General features: G+C 37.8%; 1 protein-coding gene across 2 annotated transcripts; it reads left to right on the top strand.

Annotated features, from left to right (window-relative positions):
- Positions 1-9236: 9236 nt before the first annotated feature.
- Positions 9237-15366, top strand: LOC125888921 (galectin-4-like). Of its 2 annotated transcripts, XM_049576568.1 has the most exons (13): positions 9237-9390; positions 10482-10570; positions 11056-11260; positions 11392-11505; positions 12602-12649; positions 12731-12757; positions 12880-12927; positions 13039-13263; positions 13437-13463; positions 13567-13596; positions 13706-13794; positions 13875-14040; positions 14146-15366. In XM_049576568.1, exons 1-13 carry the CDS (start codon positions 9346-9348, stop codon positions 14290-14292), a joined length of 1260 nt encoding a protein of 419 aa, XP_049432525.1. In that variant the 5' UTR covers positions 9237-9345; the 3' UTR covers positions 14293-15366. The 2 variants fall into 2 exon arrangements, with proteins under 2 accessions (XP_049432525.1, XP_049432527.1); XM_049576570.1 differs by lacking the exon at positions 12731-12757.
- Positions 15367-16372: the final 1006 nt, after the last annotated feature.

The raw sequence follows: 16372 nt of genomic DNA on the forward strand, positions 1-16372 counted from the left end.
TGTGGCATATCATACCATCCACGATAACCATGGTATAAATTTTTATTTCATAGAAAAGCTAAATGGAATTTTAAAAAAGGCATGGACAAAAAAATCCCTCAACTTACACTGCTGCCAGGATGAAAGCATACAAAAGTATGGACAGTCATATGTATTTTCCTGGATGGATCAATTGTGCTGCTGTTTGGGAGTCAAAGGACAAGAAATTCTTCAGTGTTAAAGCAAAGGGAGTACTAATTAATTAATGTTAGCTATCTAACAGTAATCCAAGAATTATAGTTAATTTTAGAGACAGCTGCCACTGTTTGCCCTCCAGAGACAACATGGTATGTTTAATGGCACAAATCCACAATCTAGTCTTTCCTGAGTTTTCTTTGTTAGGCAGGATTCTGTAGAAACAGATTGAGACTGTTTCATAAGCAATTGAAAACTCCTTGTAGTTGTAAAATATCCATAAAGGTAGAAGTTTGCAAAATCAGTACTCAAGCTAGTTTTTGAAGCTTACATGCTCCAATAAATACATTTAGTTATTTATATGCTACGTCAATATATATTATTACTATGTTTTCATTTTGCAGATCATTCAAGTTACACATGTTGTAATTTCAGTTGATGATGTGAACATAAAACTGCCTCTGATGAGTGAATGGACTGGTGGGTGCTATTCTGTGACACTGAATCTCTGACAATCAGTATCAGACCTGGATTGTCTGCGGTGTGGGGGATGGTCTCCTGTTGTGAACGATGGTCGTTAGAGTCTTTTCACCTTGGCCTTCAAGTTTGTTAGCTAAAATATTATTTATTCTCAGTTGCTCATTTGATGCTCAACAATGGGTATACTTCAAAGCGCTTTGGCCTTAAAACATGTTTGGACTTGTGTTGTTGCTGTGTGCACTGCGGAACACATTGCTATATCAGTGATATTGGAAGATGACACTTTTATGAAGTAAAATTTATACCAGGGTTATCATGGATGGTATGATATGCCACAGCCCTTCTTCAAATATTTGTGGCTTGAAACATAAGGAAATTGTACTGGCTTGAGCTGCGTGCCTACGGGGACTCCAGTTTGAGCCGCCATGTTGGCCCATTATTTTGCCTAAATGGAATTTTAAAAAAGGCATGGACAAAAAAATCCCTCAACTTACGCTGCTGCCAGGATGAAAGCGTACAAAAGTATGGACAGTCATACGTATTTTCCTGGATGGATCAATTGTGCTGCTGTTTGCGAGTCAAAGGACAAGAAATTCTTCAGTGTTAAAGCAAAGGGAGTACTAATTAATTAATGTTAGCTATCTATCAGTAATCCAAGAATTATAGTTAATTTTAGAGACAGCTGCCACTGTTTGCCCTCCAGAGACAACATGGTATGTTTAATGGCATAAATCCACAATCTAGTCTTTCCTGAGTTTTCTTTGTTAGGCGGGATTCTGTAGAAACACATTGAGACTGTTTCATAAGCAACTGAAAACTCCTTGTAGTTGTAAAATATCCATAAAGGTAGAAGTTTGCAAAATCAGTACTCAAGCTAGTTTTTGAAGCTTACATGCTCCAATAAATGCATTTAGTTATTTATATGCTACGTCAATATATATTATTACTATGTTTTCATTTTGCAGATCATTCAAGTTACACATGTTGTAATTTCAGTTGATGATGTGAACATAAAACTGCCTCTGATGAGTGAATGGACTGGTGGGTGCTATTCTGTGACACTGAATCTCTGACAATCAGTATCAGACCTGGATTGTCTGTGGTGTGGGGGATGGTCTCCTGTTGTGAACGATGGTCGTTAGAGTCTTTTCACCTTGGCCTTCAAGTTTGTTAGCTAAAATATTATTTATTCTCAGTTGCTCATTTGATGCTCAACAATGGGTATACTTCAAAGCGCTTTGGCCTTAAAACATGTTTGGACTTGTGTTGTTGCTGTGTGCACTGCGGAACACATTGCTATATCAGTGATATTGGAAGATGACACTTTTATGAAGTAAAATTTATACCAGGGTTATCATGGATGGTATGATATGCCACAGCCCTTCTTCAAATATTTGTGGCTTGAAACATAAGGAAATTGTACTGGCTTGAGCTGCGTGCCTATGGAGACTCCAGTTTGAGCCGCCATGTTGGCCCATTGTTTTGCCCTCCAGGTCACCATGCATGTCACATGACTGAAAACTATGACAAACAAAAGACACTATACATCCTGGCAGTTCCTGTACCCTTTCCCTCACTATGCCAATGTTACTCTCTCATCATCTATTGTCATATTTATGCAGCATGTTATTTTTAAACCTTTGTTTAAACAAACAGAATGTTCTACATGTTTTCAGTTCCTCACAACAATGGTGTTTTAAATTTTAAATATATATATTTTCTCATCTCAGTGGTGAGGATCAAATATATAATGATGAATTTAATATGGATATGCACTAGAAAATTTCTGTGTATAAAATTTTTTTGGACAGACACTTTAGATTTGGCCTGAAGCTTCCATGTAATAACTGTGATTGGTTTTTGTTTGTTTGATTGTTTTATTTTTTCTTTTCTGCTCCATACATGATTTGTACCATTTTAAAGTCAACCAAGTCTTCAAAGTTTGGAGACTTAAATTTCCAACCTGAAGCCCAGGGTGAAAAGACTCCAACGACCATCGTTCACAACAGGAGACCATCCCCCACACCGCAGACAATCCAGGTCTGATACTGATTGTCAGAGATTCAGTGTCACAGAATTACACCCCAGTCCATTCACTGATCAGAGGCAGTTTTATGTTCACATCATCAACTGAAATTAAAACATGTGTAACTTCCTAAAAAGCAGTGTGTGAATGTTACTGGATGAAATGTGTAATCATAAATGTAAATATATAATAAAGAGTCTACATGCATAGATGCACTGTAGCAGGCTATTGACTAGGGTTGACAATTTTAAGCACTTTCCTCAATTGAACACTGGTAACATTAATGATCAATTAATTGATTAATTAATTACAAAAAAACTTTAGCAAATTTTGCTCATAGCAAACAAGACCAAACATTTTCCATATTCCCAGGGCAAAACATATCATTTTCTCTGACAGCATAATGTAGCCTATCAAACCTGTAGACAGCTAGGTATTAAACACATATACTTAAATATCTGATAATTTGGAGTATGTTCATAAAATTCATCTCTGTTGGGGTGTCGGTGGCTTAGTGGTAGAGCAGGCGCCCCATGTACAAGGCTGTTGCCACAGTGGCCCGGGTTCAAATCCAGCTTGTGCCCCTTTGCTGCATGTCATCCCCTCTCTCTCTCCCCTTTTCATACTTACCTGTCCTGTGCATTAAAGGCATAAATGCCCCAAAAATATATTTAAAAAAAAAAAAATCATCTCTGTTATATTTCAGATCTAGATCCATGAGGGAGTGTGAATATCGCTCGATAGTAATCAACAGTGGACCTGTGTCGTTTTGTTCAAACAAAGAGGGACTTCAGTCCATCTATACAATGGTTAACTCCATCATGACAGACACTGAACCTTTCAATGCTCATCATTACCATAACACAAACACAAGACAAGTTAAATGACACAGTGCCTGAATTTAGAAAATTAAGTTTGTGTTTCTTATAATGACAGACTGCAACAATATTTCCTTGTCCTTGGTAGTAGATACGCTAAGATATGAGAAGTAACTGTTGTCAGTCAATGTCAATAGAGTGTAAAGATTCACTCATGCATCAGACTTTAATGTAAGATGTGAGTGCATCACTTCAGACAGCCTTTATCTGTAAAAAAAAAAAATGAACGTGAATCGGAAAAAAAAAAAATCTATGCAGTATTAGTGTATTGATACATCCCTCCCTTTGGTGTGTCTCCTCTTCATTTCCTCAAAACACCTAAAAACATAAAATCTATCTTTTTTGTTTGGTCATGCAGGCTTGGGTGACATTTCCTGCAAATCTTACATCTTAAATCATTCATTTTAACTTCAATAATGTTCACAGGAGCCAGACACTTTATTCACATCCATGAAGGAGTGTGTATGTCGCTGCATCATGTTCAAGCGGGACCTGTGTCATTTTGTACAAGCAAAAAGGGGACTTGAGTCAGTATATAAAATCTACCTTTTTTTGGTTATAGAGTCAAACTTCAAAACAAGATTCCATAAATGAAGTCTTCTTTAAAGGTCTGCATCCTGTTGTTTTGTTTCTGAGAGAGGATTAAGGTTAACTCCATCAAGACACTGAATATTTCAGTGCCCATTTCATTATTTCAAGCACAACACAATTTAATTGACACGGTCCTTCAATTAAGAAAATGAACTTTGTTTTTCTTCTACTGACATGCTGCAATAATATTTTTCCATCCTTTGTATTAGATACATTGTAAGATAAAAACTTTTAAGCAGTAATTTTTGTAAGTCAGTGTCATTTTGAGCATAAGAGTTGACTTTTATCAACATGAGAGACCTAAGTTTTCCAGGTTGATATTTGATGTAATGTCTGTGGTCTACTTGAACTTGCATGGTCATGCAGGCTTGGGTGACATTTCCTGCAAATCTTACATCTTAAGTCATTCATTTTAACTTCAATATTGTTCACAGGAGCCAGACACTTTATTCACATCCATGAAGAAGTGTGTATGTCGCTGCATCATATTCAAGCGGGGACTTGTGTCATTTTGTACAAGCAAAAAGGGGACTTGAGTCAATATATAAAATCTATCTTTTTTGTTATAGAGTCAAACTTCAAAACAAGATTCCATAAATGAAGTCTTCTTTAAAGGTCTGCATCCTGTTGTTTGGATTCGAGAGAGGATTAAGGTTAACTCCATCAAGACACTGAATATTTCAGCACCCTATGAGGTCTTTTTATGATGGATCTGAGAGAGGCATTAGCAGTTAGTGTAAATATCACATTTTTGACTACAGTATGGGATCTGTGATTCATACCCAAATAGATTAGTTTTTCTCTTCAAGATAGATTCATGCAATGCAAGATTTCTACATAATGTGTATTTTCAAGAAAATTCATTGTATACTCACTACAGATTGTACTAGAGGGTCCCCTCTTGTACTGTCAAAACTGACAGAAGCCAACATTTACACATAATTATTCATGAGTAAGAACACAAGAGCAAATCAGCACATTATCCTTAAAAAAAAAAAAAAATTTAGAATTTTTAGAATTTCATCTGACCTCATGAATGAGTCTGAAATGAATGCCCTGAAGATGCCTGAACAGCCCACAGCAAGTGTAGTAGATGCATGCTTCAAAACCTGTCTTAGATTGACAAATGTTTTTCTCTACTTACATTATTTAAAGGATATACAAATAAGATATAAACCATAGGAGGAAGGGAGCTCTCTCTATAATCCATCACACACAGGTCATAAAAATGACCACAACACAGAAGAATATGAATTCCCCCAAGAAACATTTAGAAATTGAAATTAAAAAATGTCTTCATGATTGTTTTAATATGTGTATCACAGAGAAATGTGTAAATATTGATAACATTAAAGTGAAATCTGTTTTTGAAAGAAACAAAGAAAGTCTTTGCAGTAAACAAACACTGTGAAAGACTGAGCACAGACAGTTACAGTGAAGCATATGGAGGTCCCCTCTTTGAGAGGTAGACATCGCTCAAGGATAAAAGTCCCCTCTTGGCAATTTCTTTAAAAAAAATTAAAAAGCACATTTGCAATAATATTATGGTAAAAGAGCTTAAAAGTTAATGTTCAATTCTATTTTTGTATTTTTAAAATGCCCAGAAACTGAAGTCCACTGTTGGCAAATGTAACACGATAGTGCACTGTTGGTCAGGTTTGCTTGTATGTGTGTGTGTGTGTGTGTGTGTGTGTGTATGCGCTCTTGTTTTACCTTTGTGTGGACCAGTTATACCTTGAGTGTGAATGAGGACATTTTGTCTGGTCCTCATTAGGTTTAGGTTGTGGAAAGAGGTCAGAAGTTGCCTTAACGCTAGGACACATACCACGTCTTCAACAGCCTAGAGAATGTGAGGTCAGGCGCTGGTGCCATTCTTTTGCCAGCTTTAAAGTGTGAGGAGGTAGGTTGCCCCTGATGTTGCTAAGCAGCCATATCCAGGACTGTATCATAGCCTACTTATCCGCAATCCCAATTCCGAAGCTCATCTTCTTTCTGATATTTTTTAAAAGTATGTAGATGGCCTAAACTTTTGTCCATGGGACAGATGTAAAGCTCTGGGTAGACCTGCACTAAAATGATCAACTACTTCTTTATCAAAGAGTGATATTTATAAAAGAAAGGAAAAACATCTGGTGGCTGTGATCAACGTGGTTTCATAGTGTATGGTTTAATAATTACAGTTTTCAGATTTGGAATTTTATGTGTTTAATCCAGAAGACTTCCTTTGTGCCCATCCATTCACAATTCTCTCCATCCGACCCCCACTGCTTCCTCTTATCAGCTGACTATGGGTATTCACTCTTCTAGTTATCCAATGAAACTTTGCCACGATCTCCATCAGCCAATCATGATGCTACTGTAAAATTTTAAATCTGCTCTCTCTTCTGCTGCTGTCAGCTGTCAATTTATTTCGAGCTGTAGTGCCCTCCTCCACCCTGTTCACCTCCAGCCATCATATCCAGAGTCCAGGACAAGCTCAAGCAAAGGCTCATTCCTCTACTCATCCAGATCATCAGCACTTCTCCATCTTCCTCACATCTCATCTTCACCACCTTTACCACCACCACCATCTAGACCTCTTGGGAGTTCCCTATTCGACGATGGATTCATCATGCTCCCTAAATCATACCATCTCAATGGGGTCTAATCGCCAAAGATTTTCCACATTTTTCATTTTTATGTTGTCAAAATACAAAAAATGTCATAGTTTAGCATGTCGTCAAAATATCATAAAAAATGTCATAAAAAACATTGTAGTATAGTATGTCATCAAAATGTCATGAAAAACATCATAGTATAGTATGTAGTCAAAATATCATAAAAAATGTCATAGTATAGTATGTCGTTCAAAATACCATAAAAAAAAGTCATAGCGTAGTATGTCGTCAAAATGTCATAAAAAAAACTTTGTAGTATAGTATGTCATCAAAATGTCATTAAAAACATCATAGTATAGTATGTCGTCAAAATATAAAAAATGTCATAGTATAGTATGTCGTTCAAAATATCATAAAAAATGTCATAGTGTAGTATGTCGTCAAAATGTCATAAAATAAAGTCAAAATATAGTTTGTCATTCAAAATGTCATAAAAAAACATTGTAGTATAGTATGTCATCAAAATGTCATTAAAAACGTCAAAATATAGTTTGTCATTCAAAATGTCATAAAAAACATTGTAGTATAGTATGTCATCAAAATGTCATTAAAAGCGTCATAGTATAGTACTAATGCAGTGGCTGTAGTAAGCATATAGTTTGGTAAAGAGGCGTCAGTTGAAAGATGAAAGGCTACATGTGTCTGTGATTGATATGGATACAGATTGAGGTGTATATGTTTAATCACTTGTTGTTTATGAAGTTGTTGTAATGTCTTGTGTTTGGCTTTTAGCAATGACACTGTAGGGAGTTGAACCCCATTTCACTAATGTGAAAGTACCACTACCAGTATCTTTTGCTTTTTCCTCCTCTGCTGGTGAGAAGAGAGAACGTCATGCCACACGAAATTCTGCGAGAGGGCGACAGGAGGGGACAGACAGACACACATACACAGAGAGAGAAACCGTGCTTTTATAGAGACATGTCTTTCAAAATATCAGTAAAAACGTCATAGTATAGTATGTCGCCAAAATATCATTAAAAATGTCTTCGGATATTATGTCATCCAAATATCATAAAATAAAGTCACAGTGTAGTACGTCATCATTCATTGTTAGTTTGAGCGAGCTCTCCCCCCCGGGTCTGGCTCCAGGAGGAGGCCCCGGTGTCCCCATACAGGGTGAGGTACTCTGCTCACGAAAGGTCCGTTTCATCAAGGTCTTTGAATCACTCTTACTCTGGTCCCTCCGCCGGGACCACTTTGCCTTGGGAGACCCTAGCAGGGCCTATTAGCCCCAGACAACACAGCTCCCAGGTTCACAGGGACACTCAAACCCCTCCACCACATTAAGGTGGCGATTCTCGGAGGAGCTGTATGTGTGTGTGTGTGTGTGTGTGTGTGTGTGTGAGTGTGCACGAACGGCCTGCATGTTTACTTTGTGAAGAATTTGTTGGAATAACCTATTGCATGCATAAAGTATTTATATAAAGTTACTGTATGCTCGCATACCTGAGTGGTAGCCAAGGGTTACTTGTGTGTCTGTTTGCTTTGGGTTGGCAGGCGGGTGGAGATTTTATGAGTCATACATACCCTCCTACAATACTTTAAATCTCGGGGGAGTAAAAGAAAGAAATAAAATTATATCTGGTTTCTGAGTTAATGTGCTGAACAGAGATAATGTCTCTTGTACAGACCTCCACTTCGGGAAAGGCAAAGTTTTGTGTATTCTTATTCACTACTGAGAAGGAATATTATGACACTTTTAACTTTTACGTTGTAAAATGTCGATATTGTTCACCATGTAAGAGTTAGGAAGTGATCTGAAGCCATAATAATACTGGAGGGGAGTAACTTGTAAAATAAAGTACATTTTAGGCATTTGTACTTTACTTGAGTACTTCCATTCCTTTTTTGTTCTTCAACTCCACTAATATTCAGAGGAATATTTTTACTCCACTATATTTATGTGGCAGTTGTAGGAAGCAGTCACAAAATATAGCTTTTCAGATGTGAGTTGTTAGATATTGAACTCCCCTGTAATATATATAATAGTTAAAAACAGCTACATGTTGACCAGTTTCAACAGTAAAATGCTTAATTATACATCAGTAATGATAATGCAATAGTATAGTGTAGCACTCATAGGGGCCATCTTCTGCACCTCAGTGACATTTTCAGTGCACGACCTTTACTTGTAATGGAGCATTATATAATATAATAACAGTTTTGCTACTCATTCTTAACTGTCTGATTACTTCCTCTACCACTGTGTAGAAGGGAAACTCGTTGCTTCCATAGCCGCTTCAATGCTGCTATTCCTGCTGAACACACACACACACACACACACACACACACACACACACACACACACACACAAATGCACAGTCTGTCTTTTGTTACAATGTGCCACTCCTCTGCAGGGGTCAATGGTTAATGTGCATCTTGTGCCTCCAAAGTAAATATGGTGATGCAGGCCTGGGTTCGGTACCGTGCTCTGCCCCTCCTTCATCACTTGTATAAAACCAGGCCTCCAGCAGAGATCAATTCCTGACGAGTCCTTCCTGATTCATTCTGCCTGTCCATCTCACCGACTGCTGCCATGGCATTTGTCGCTCCTCCTGGCTATCAGCCAGTCTACAGCCCTGTGAGTATCTGCACTGACTGCTGCTGAGAAATGCATTGCACTCAAGGTATAATGATTTTGAGTCAGCGGATTTACAAAATATATTACGCTGACAGTTCAGACAAAAGAGTCCAGTCCAGGCCTGTGTCTAGGATTTCCAAACTATATTTTGTTCTTCAGAGGACTTGATACAGAATTATGTTGCACTCCAAACAATATGATATATATATTGAAGATGCATGAAGCTGTCTCATTTACGATGTGCTTGTCTAGATTAATGACACTATGAACATTGAAGATTTTGTAGGCTTATTTATTGATTATGATTGTGGTTAGTGATTGTTGATGCCACCGTGGATGTTCAAGGTTTAATAACCGTTGTGGGATTCAGTGAGTTTATTTGTTGAAAACTGCTATATGAGTAAAACATTTTGTTACTATGAGTTTCAGTATGATGTTGCCAATTCAATACATTTGGTCCAGCCCTAGTATCTACTGGTTTATTATAGTTAACTAAAACTATACTAGAAAACTAAAACTAGGTGTGATTTTTTTTAGTTAACTGAAATAAAAATTAAAAATAGACTCTAATTAAAAAATACAGGTAACTCAAATTATATTGTGTACTCACGAAACTAAAATAATAAAAGAAAAATACAGAAAATGCCTTTAGTTTTAGTCTTTGTCTGTTTGTTAAAACTAGTAAAAAATAAATAAATAAATAAGCAAACTCAACATTTTTAAACAATAAAAACTTAAATGAGCAAACCCACCCTGGACCCTAACTGAAACTGAACTGAAAAGTAAAATTAAAAATGAAATCAAAATACAAATGATTGAAAAATACGAAACTACAATAACTCTGGCACATATTATAGGGAAGGTAAAACCAAAAAGCGTACAGTATAGTGACTGTACTTTCTTTCCACCACTACATTCAAGTAGTAAATGGTGAAATCAAACTAATACTTAATTCATTTTTATAGCGACTCTAAATAAGATCCTCCAGAGTCAAACTTTGTGACTTACAGATTTACTGTTTAAAATGGGACTGACTGTTGGACCCTGTGCGTGTTGTACAATGTGGTTAAGTATTTTTGGGCACTGCACAGAATATTCCATATCTGGGGCCCATTTATGGAGGCCTGAGGGAGGGGATGTCCATCTACATCCAGGGCTCCGTTCCAGAGGACATTACCAGGTGAGTATTACTCTGTAGCATGGTACACTTTCAGTGTGAAATTCATCTTTTATATTTAAAATAATAGTTTCCCCCAAAAAAGTTTTATGTGCATGTTTTTTTTATTTTATTTTCATTTTTTAATCTCTAACCAAAACTTTTTGACATAATTTGGACACTGGGGGAACACCCTGTGTAATTTCACTCAGGGTGGAACTGGTTTCCTCTGCATTGTGAGATATCAAAGCAGGCTTGTGACACATGGCTCCACTTTTATCACCAAACCCTCCCCTTGTCAAAATAGTAATATCTGAGGTACTCCTACAAGCCATTAACTGACAGAGTAAACACTGCACACACCTTACTCTATCTTAACATCGCTTTACAAGATCCTCATTATTTTTATGGTCTGCCCCACCTGCACTGTTTGCATTTCTATCTCTAAACAAACTTATCACTCAGGATTCAGTGACAAAATGTCTCAGTGTCACTGCTCCTTTTGACAGGTTCTTTATCAACCTGCTCTGCGGAGAGTCCGAGTCCAGCGACATTGCCCTCCACTTCAACCCTCGATTTGATGGCTGGGACAAGGTTGTCTTCAACTCATGTCAGGATGGATCCTGGGGGTCTGAGGACAAGATTCGTGATATGCCTTTCAGTAAAGGCCAGGCCTTTGAAATGGTCATCATGATTTCTTCACAGGGTTACCAGGTAAGACCAACCAGAGGGCCACAAATGATTTCAAACCATTTTTTATGGATAACACTTTACTTGAATACATTCTTGGACCATATATATGGTGTAGCACTCTCTGCTTAACATTTGACATTACTCTGTTTCAGATCAAAGTCAATGGGAATGACTTCTACACCTTTGAACACCGTGTTCCTGTGGAGAGAGTTTGCGCAATGCAGATCGCAGGAGATGTTTCTGTTCAGACGATTAACATCATAGGGGTAAGACTTAAAATGGTTTTAAAATGTCTCCTGCTTCAAGCCTCAAAGCTGAAACCTCAATGTCCAATGAAAAACATGTCTTACAGCTCCTATTGCTAGGGTGGTGAAACGATAGTTGTTAAGAGGTTACTATAGGTCAGTGGTTCTCAAACTTTTTCTCAAACAGTAAACTGTTGGGGCGCTGGTGGCTTAGTGGTACAGCAGGCGCCCCATGTACAAGGCTGTTGCCGCAGCGGCCTGAGTTCGACTCCTGTTATTATTTATTTTCCCTACATTAATCATATTCAGTTATATTTCATGGCATTTTCCCCTGGTCATTCACGCCCTACCTGCAGTGGCTATGCTCCACATCTTGAGAACCACTGCTGCAAGTGAATATCTGGTCATTAAATGGCCCTGTATCAGTGGTGATAAGCAACATAGATTTGGGTTAGTAATGCCTACCACACCTACTAGTTGGTTAAGAGGGTCATTATCATGCCATTCAAGTGAAACACCATGAAAGGACTGCTATGTGCAAGAAAGTTGATATATAGTGAGGGAAGGAGAGGTGATTGATGGGTCAAACACCAGACATACACCCATGACACTGGGCTTTGAGTCCCATGTGAAACAAGGTATTCATGCCTAACTATTATCTTTTTCTTAACCCAACCTGTTAAGTTTCACAGAGAGAGGACCTAATTACACCAAGCAGGCAGATTTAAGGAACAAATGGAGATTCATTAAAGTAAATCTAATAACAAAAGACAAAAACAGGCTGGCATCGAAACTGAGATTTGTCTGAGGTAAATTAAAGTACAAAGAAAAACACAAAAGCTCAACAGAGGACCAACCAGTAATGGATTTAGGAACACAGGAAGAGAATCCGATAACGACAATAAACATTGTTTAAAGTGCTACCAAAAATAGCACCCGTACCAGTAGTGGTACTGGCAGTAGTGGTATTAGCAACAGTACGTCTGTGCTTGTGTGTGTGTGCCATTTTTTTCCTGGTAGGCATCACCTGATATGTTAAACAATGAGTGCTTTATACAACTCTGTCTGTACGTAATGTTTGTGTGTTCAGTTTTACACTTTTGTTTGGTCTTTTTAGGGTGGAATGGGAGGAGGAATGGGAGGAGGAATGGGAGGAGGCATGGGAGTAAGTATACCTAATTTGGGTGCAGAAAATAAATTCAACACAGCATTGTACAGGATCAACATGTTCACAACTTTTTAACAGGGAGGATATCCAGGAGGTTGCATGGGGGTATGCTATTTTTTTTTTTTTTTTTACCTTTGAAGGCAGTTTCCTTTAAATATTACTGAAAATGTAGTGAAATTAAATGAGAATATTTCTACTTGCCCTTGCTTCTTCTAACTGATACACAGGGAGGATATCCAGGTGGCATGGGAGGTGGCATGGGAGGAGGAATGGGAGTAAGCATACTTCCTTTTTTCACTACAGGATGGTAGTAATTTCTTAAAGTGTGAAAATGAAATAACATACATCATGAAACATGGTTTAATGTGCCCACCACTGTCCAACAGGGAGGATATCCCGGAGGCAGCATGGGGGTAGACAAATACTTCTATTTCTGCTCTTCACCAGTGCTCACATTTCAAATTCATATATTTTGTTATATTATGTCAAAAATACAGCTAATTCACAATAAAAAAAACACAGAACAAAATGACGTGAAATTGTCCTTTTTAATTAAAATACGTGCTTCTTCACAGGGTGGATATCCAGGAGACATGGGAGGTGGTATCGGGGTATGAAACAATATCATGATTACTAATTTTGTTTTGCTTTTGTATTCTTTACGCATTGTGTTGATTTATAGTAAAATATGCCAAGCCAATTTGTCATGTGTAAGCTAAACAACAGTTTGTATCTAAACAATAGATTGTGTTCAGTGGACTGACTTTATTTTTTCTTCTGTCAGGGAGGATTTCCAGGATCAAACCTGCCGGTGAGAATACTGCATAATTACACATTCATAAAGCCCTCTGTGTGATTTTTTTCTGACCACTGTTAATCCAATTTAAATCTTGTATCTGTTAATGTCATTATAGGGCATGGGTGGGCAGCCAGTCTACAACCCTGTAAGTAAAATTAGCAATTCAGCCTCATGCAGGCCGGTAGTGTTGGAGTAGAGTTCTGGACTTATTATCATGTAACCTGTCTTATTTTGTTTTTGCTGTGTGTTTTAAGCCTGTGCCTTACTCCAACATGATCCCAGGAGGGATGTACCCTAAGAGGACCATCATCATCAGAGGCATGGTACCCTATGGAGCAGACAGGTGTGTGTTTATTAGTGCACATACACTGAAATCACTGTAGTGTGAGTGCTAATAGACACTTCTGGGTCTGTGTGTTGCAGAATGAGCATCAACTTCATGGTGAGCAGATCTCGGGATGTCGCCTTCCACATGAACCCCAGGGTGAGGGAGGGGATTGTGGTGAGGAACAGCATGATTGGAGGCGACTGGGGCCAGGAGGACAGAGAGCTCAGCATGAACCCCTTCATGGAGGGACAGTACTTCGATGTAGGTCTTTATATTTGGTCCCATGTGGTCTACTTTTCTATTATTATTTTGACTCACTGTGGGTCAGCTGTGACTTAATTTTTCCTTTTCTTTTATGTTTCTCAGATGTCGATTCGCTGCGGGAACCAGAGGTTCAAGGTGTTTGTGAACGGGCAGCACTTGTTTGACTTCTTCCACCGCCTGCAGTCCTTCAATGAGATTGACTTGCTGGAGATAGAGGGCGACGTGCAGATCTCCTACATCCACTTCTGAGACTACGCACCTCTTGTAGTTATTCTCTAATTGGGGCTACATTTCACATTAAAAAAGCACAAATGTAATGTGCTTTCTCATAAAAGCAATCAGTGATTTAGGGTTAAAAATATCCACTAACTGCAGAGCTTCAACATTAGCAACCTTTTTGACATTTTAAAGGAAAAGCATATTTTTGCTAGTTGCCCGTAGGGTCACGTCAACTATGTTACTCATGAGTTGGCCTATACTGGGTGACTAAGTTGACAGCAGACAATTTAACAATTTTAGCCCCTAATTTCAATGGTAGGCCCAGCATGGCTGACAACATGCTGTTGTCTTTAGCAGGTTAATATCAAATTTCAACATACATTTGAATTAGAAACATAAAAGATCTGTGAACCATAAAATGTGCACAACATAGTTGACGGTCAATTAATACACTCCTACACAATGCACTGTTACTGACAAAATATTTAAAAATATGAAAGGACACACACCATTTTCAAGATGGCCGCCACTGAGAAAGATGACATCCTGTGATGCTGGTCACATGGATTTGGAACAAGCCATTTCTTAGTTGTTGGTTTTTGTTTTTTTTTTGTATTTGATTTAAATATGAAACTCAATATAAAAAGTTGTTTTTCTAAAGTGTTTAGAGCTTTTAAATAACAGATAATGCTAACTAATAGTTTTTAATTATTTTGATGTCAAGACCCACTCAACTGAAAAAATGGAAATTGCAAAAACTGTTGATGTATGCAACAGTGTGCATAAAATGTTTGATTTTATAATAGGCTTCCCTTAACTGGTAAGAAAATAGTTTTTAAAAATATTATCTTTAATAGACACGAAATGTACCCCCAGTTTTAGAATCACTCAAAAAAGTTGTACATTTTCATTGATTGTGTGTGTCATGTCAGCTGTTATTTGATCTTTCAGAGTATATGTCCTTACCTCAGGTCCTTAAACTTCCAGCTGTGTATTGCAGATCTTGATTAAGACAAAGGTGACCTCATCATCGGCTGTATTGTTGAGTTAATAACTGTAAGTAACACGTATGATATAGATGAGATAAACGTTGACTACAACAAAGCTCATTCATGATGAACATATTTATTTCTTATACAAAATACTGTAGGTACTGTATAAAACTTTGTTTACAAATCATGACAGTGACAATATAAAGGCAACTATAGTACAGTCTTCTCCCAATTCAACACACCAGGAGAATTACAATCCACACACACATTGATGCAAAAATACTGGCTCTCTGAAGGCACTGAAAGTAAAGTTTTAAGGCTGAACCGATTTTGTTCATTAAGGAGTAATGTGTTTTTGCTGGAATCTCCTTGGAGCATTACTTTAACTTTTTTACTAAATGAAAGGATTAATGAACGTGTTTACCAGATACAGGCCCAGGGGCCAAAAGTGTCAGGGCCCCTCCCCTGGCCTTCACCTGCAAAATGTTACTCAAATGAACATGTGCTGACGCAGAGGAGACTCACAATGACCAAAAAGACACATAAAATGACTACACGGAGACAAAAGAAGGCCAAAAAGAACAACAAAAAGGCTACAAAGAGATGCAAAACAGCTGCAAATAGACACAAAAAGACAATGACTATGAAAATGGTCAAAACAGCCACAAAGATACTCAAAGTAACTATCAAGAGATGCAAAGCAACTTCAAGAACACTCAAAATGACCACAAAGTAACAATTAACTACAAACAGACATAAAATTACCACAAAGCGGTACAAAACCACAGAGATTGTAACGACTACAAAAACACACAAAACTACAACAAAAAGGGGCTAAACAACTGTAAAGCTCTATGTAGGAGAGGTGGTGAGGCCTTCTGCGTGTCTGTGCCCAGGAGCCCGTTGTCTCATAATCCGCCCATGCTAAAGACCTCAATGTTTCAAACACAATGGCTGGTGTAACACTGTGGGTATATCTGCTTTTAAACTGGTGAAATCTTGATACAGACCAAATAAGACCAGTGCCTCAGTCTTAGCACCACTCTCTGTAGTTCACAAAGAATGTAGGACTATAACTCAATGACTATTCAGTACCAAAGGTATAACAAGAAAAGTAT

Source organism: Epinephelus fuscoguttatus, linkage group LG5 (assembly GCF_011397635.1).
Source record: "Epinephelus fuscoguttatus linkage group LG5, E.fuscoguttatus.final_Chr_v1".
In the NCBI taxonomy this organism is placed as follows: domain Eukaryota; kingdom Metazoa; phylum Chordata; class Actinopteri; order Perciformes; family Serranidae; genus Epinephelus; species Epinephelus fuscoguttatus.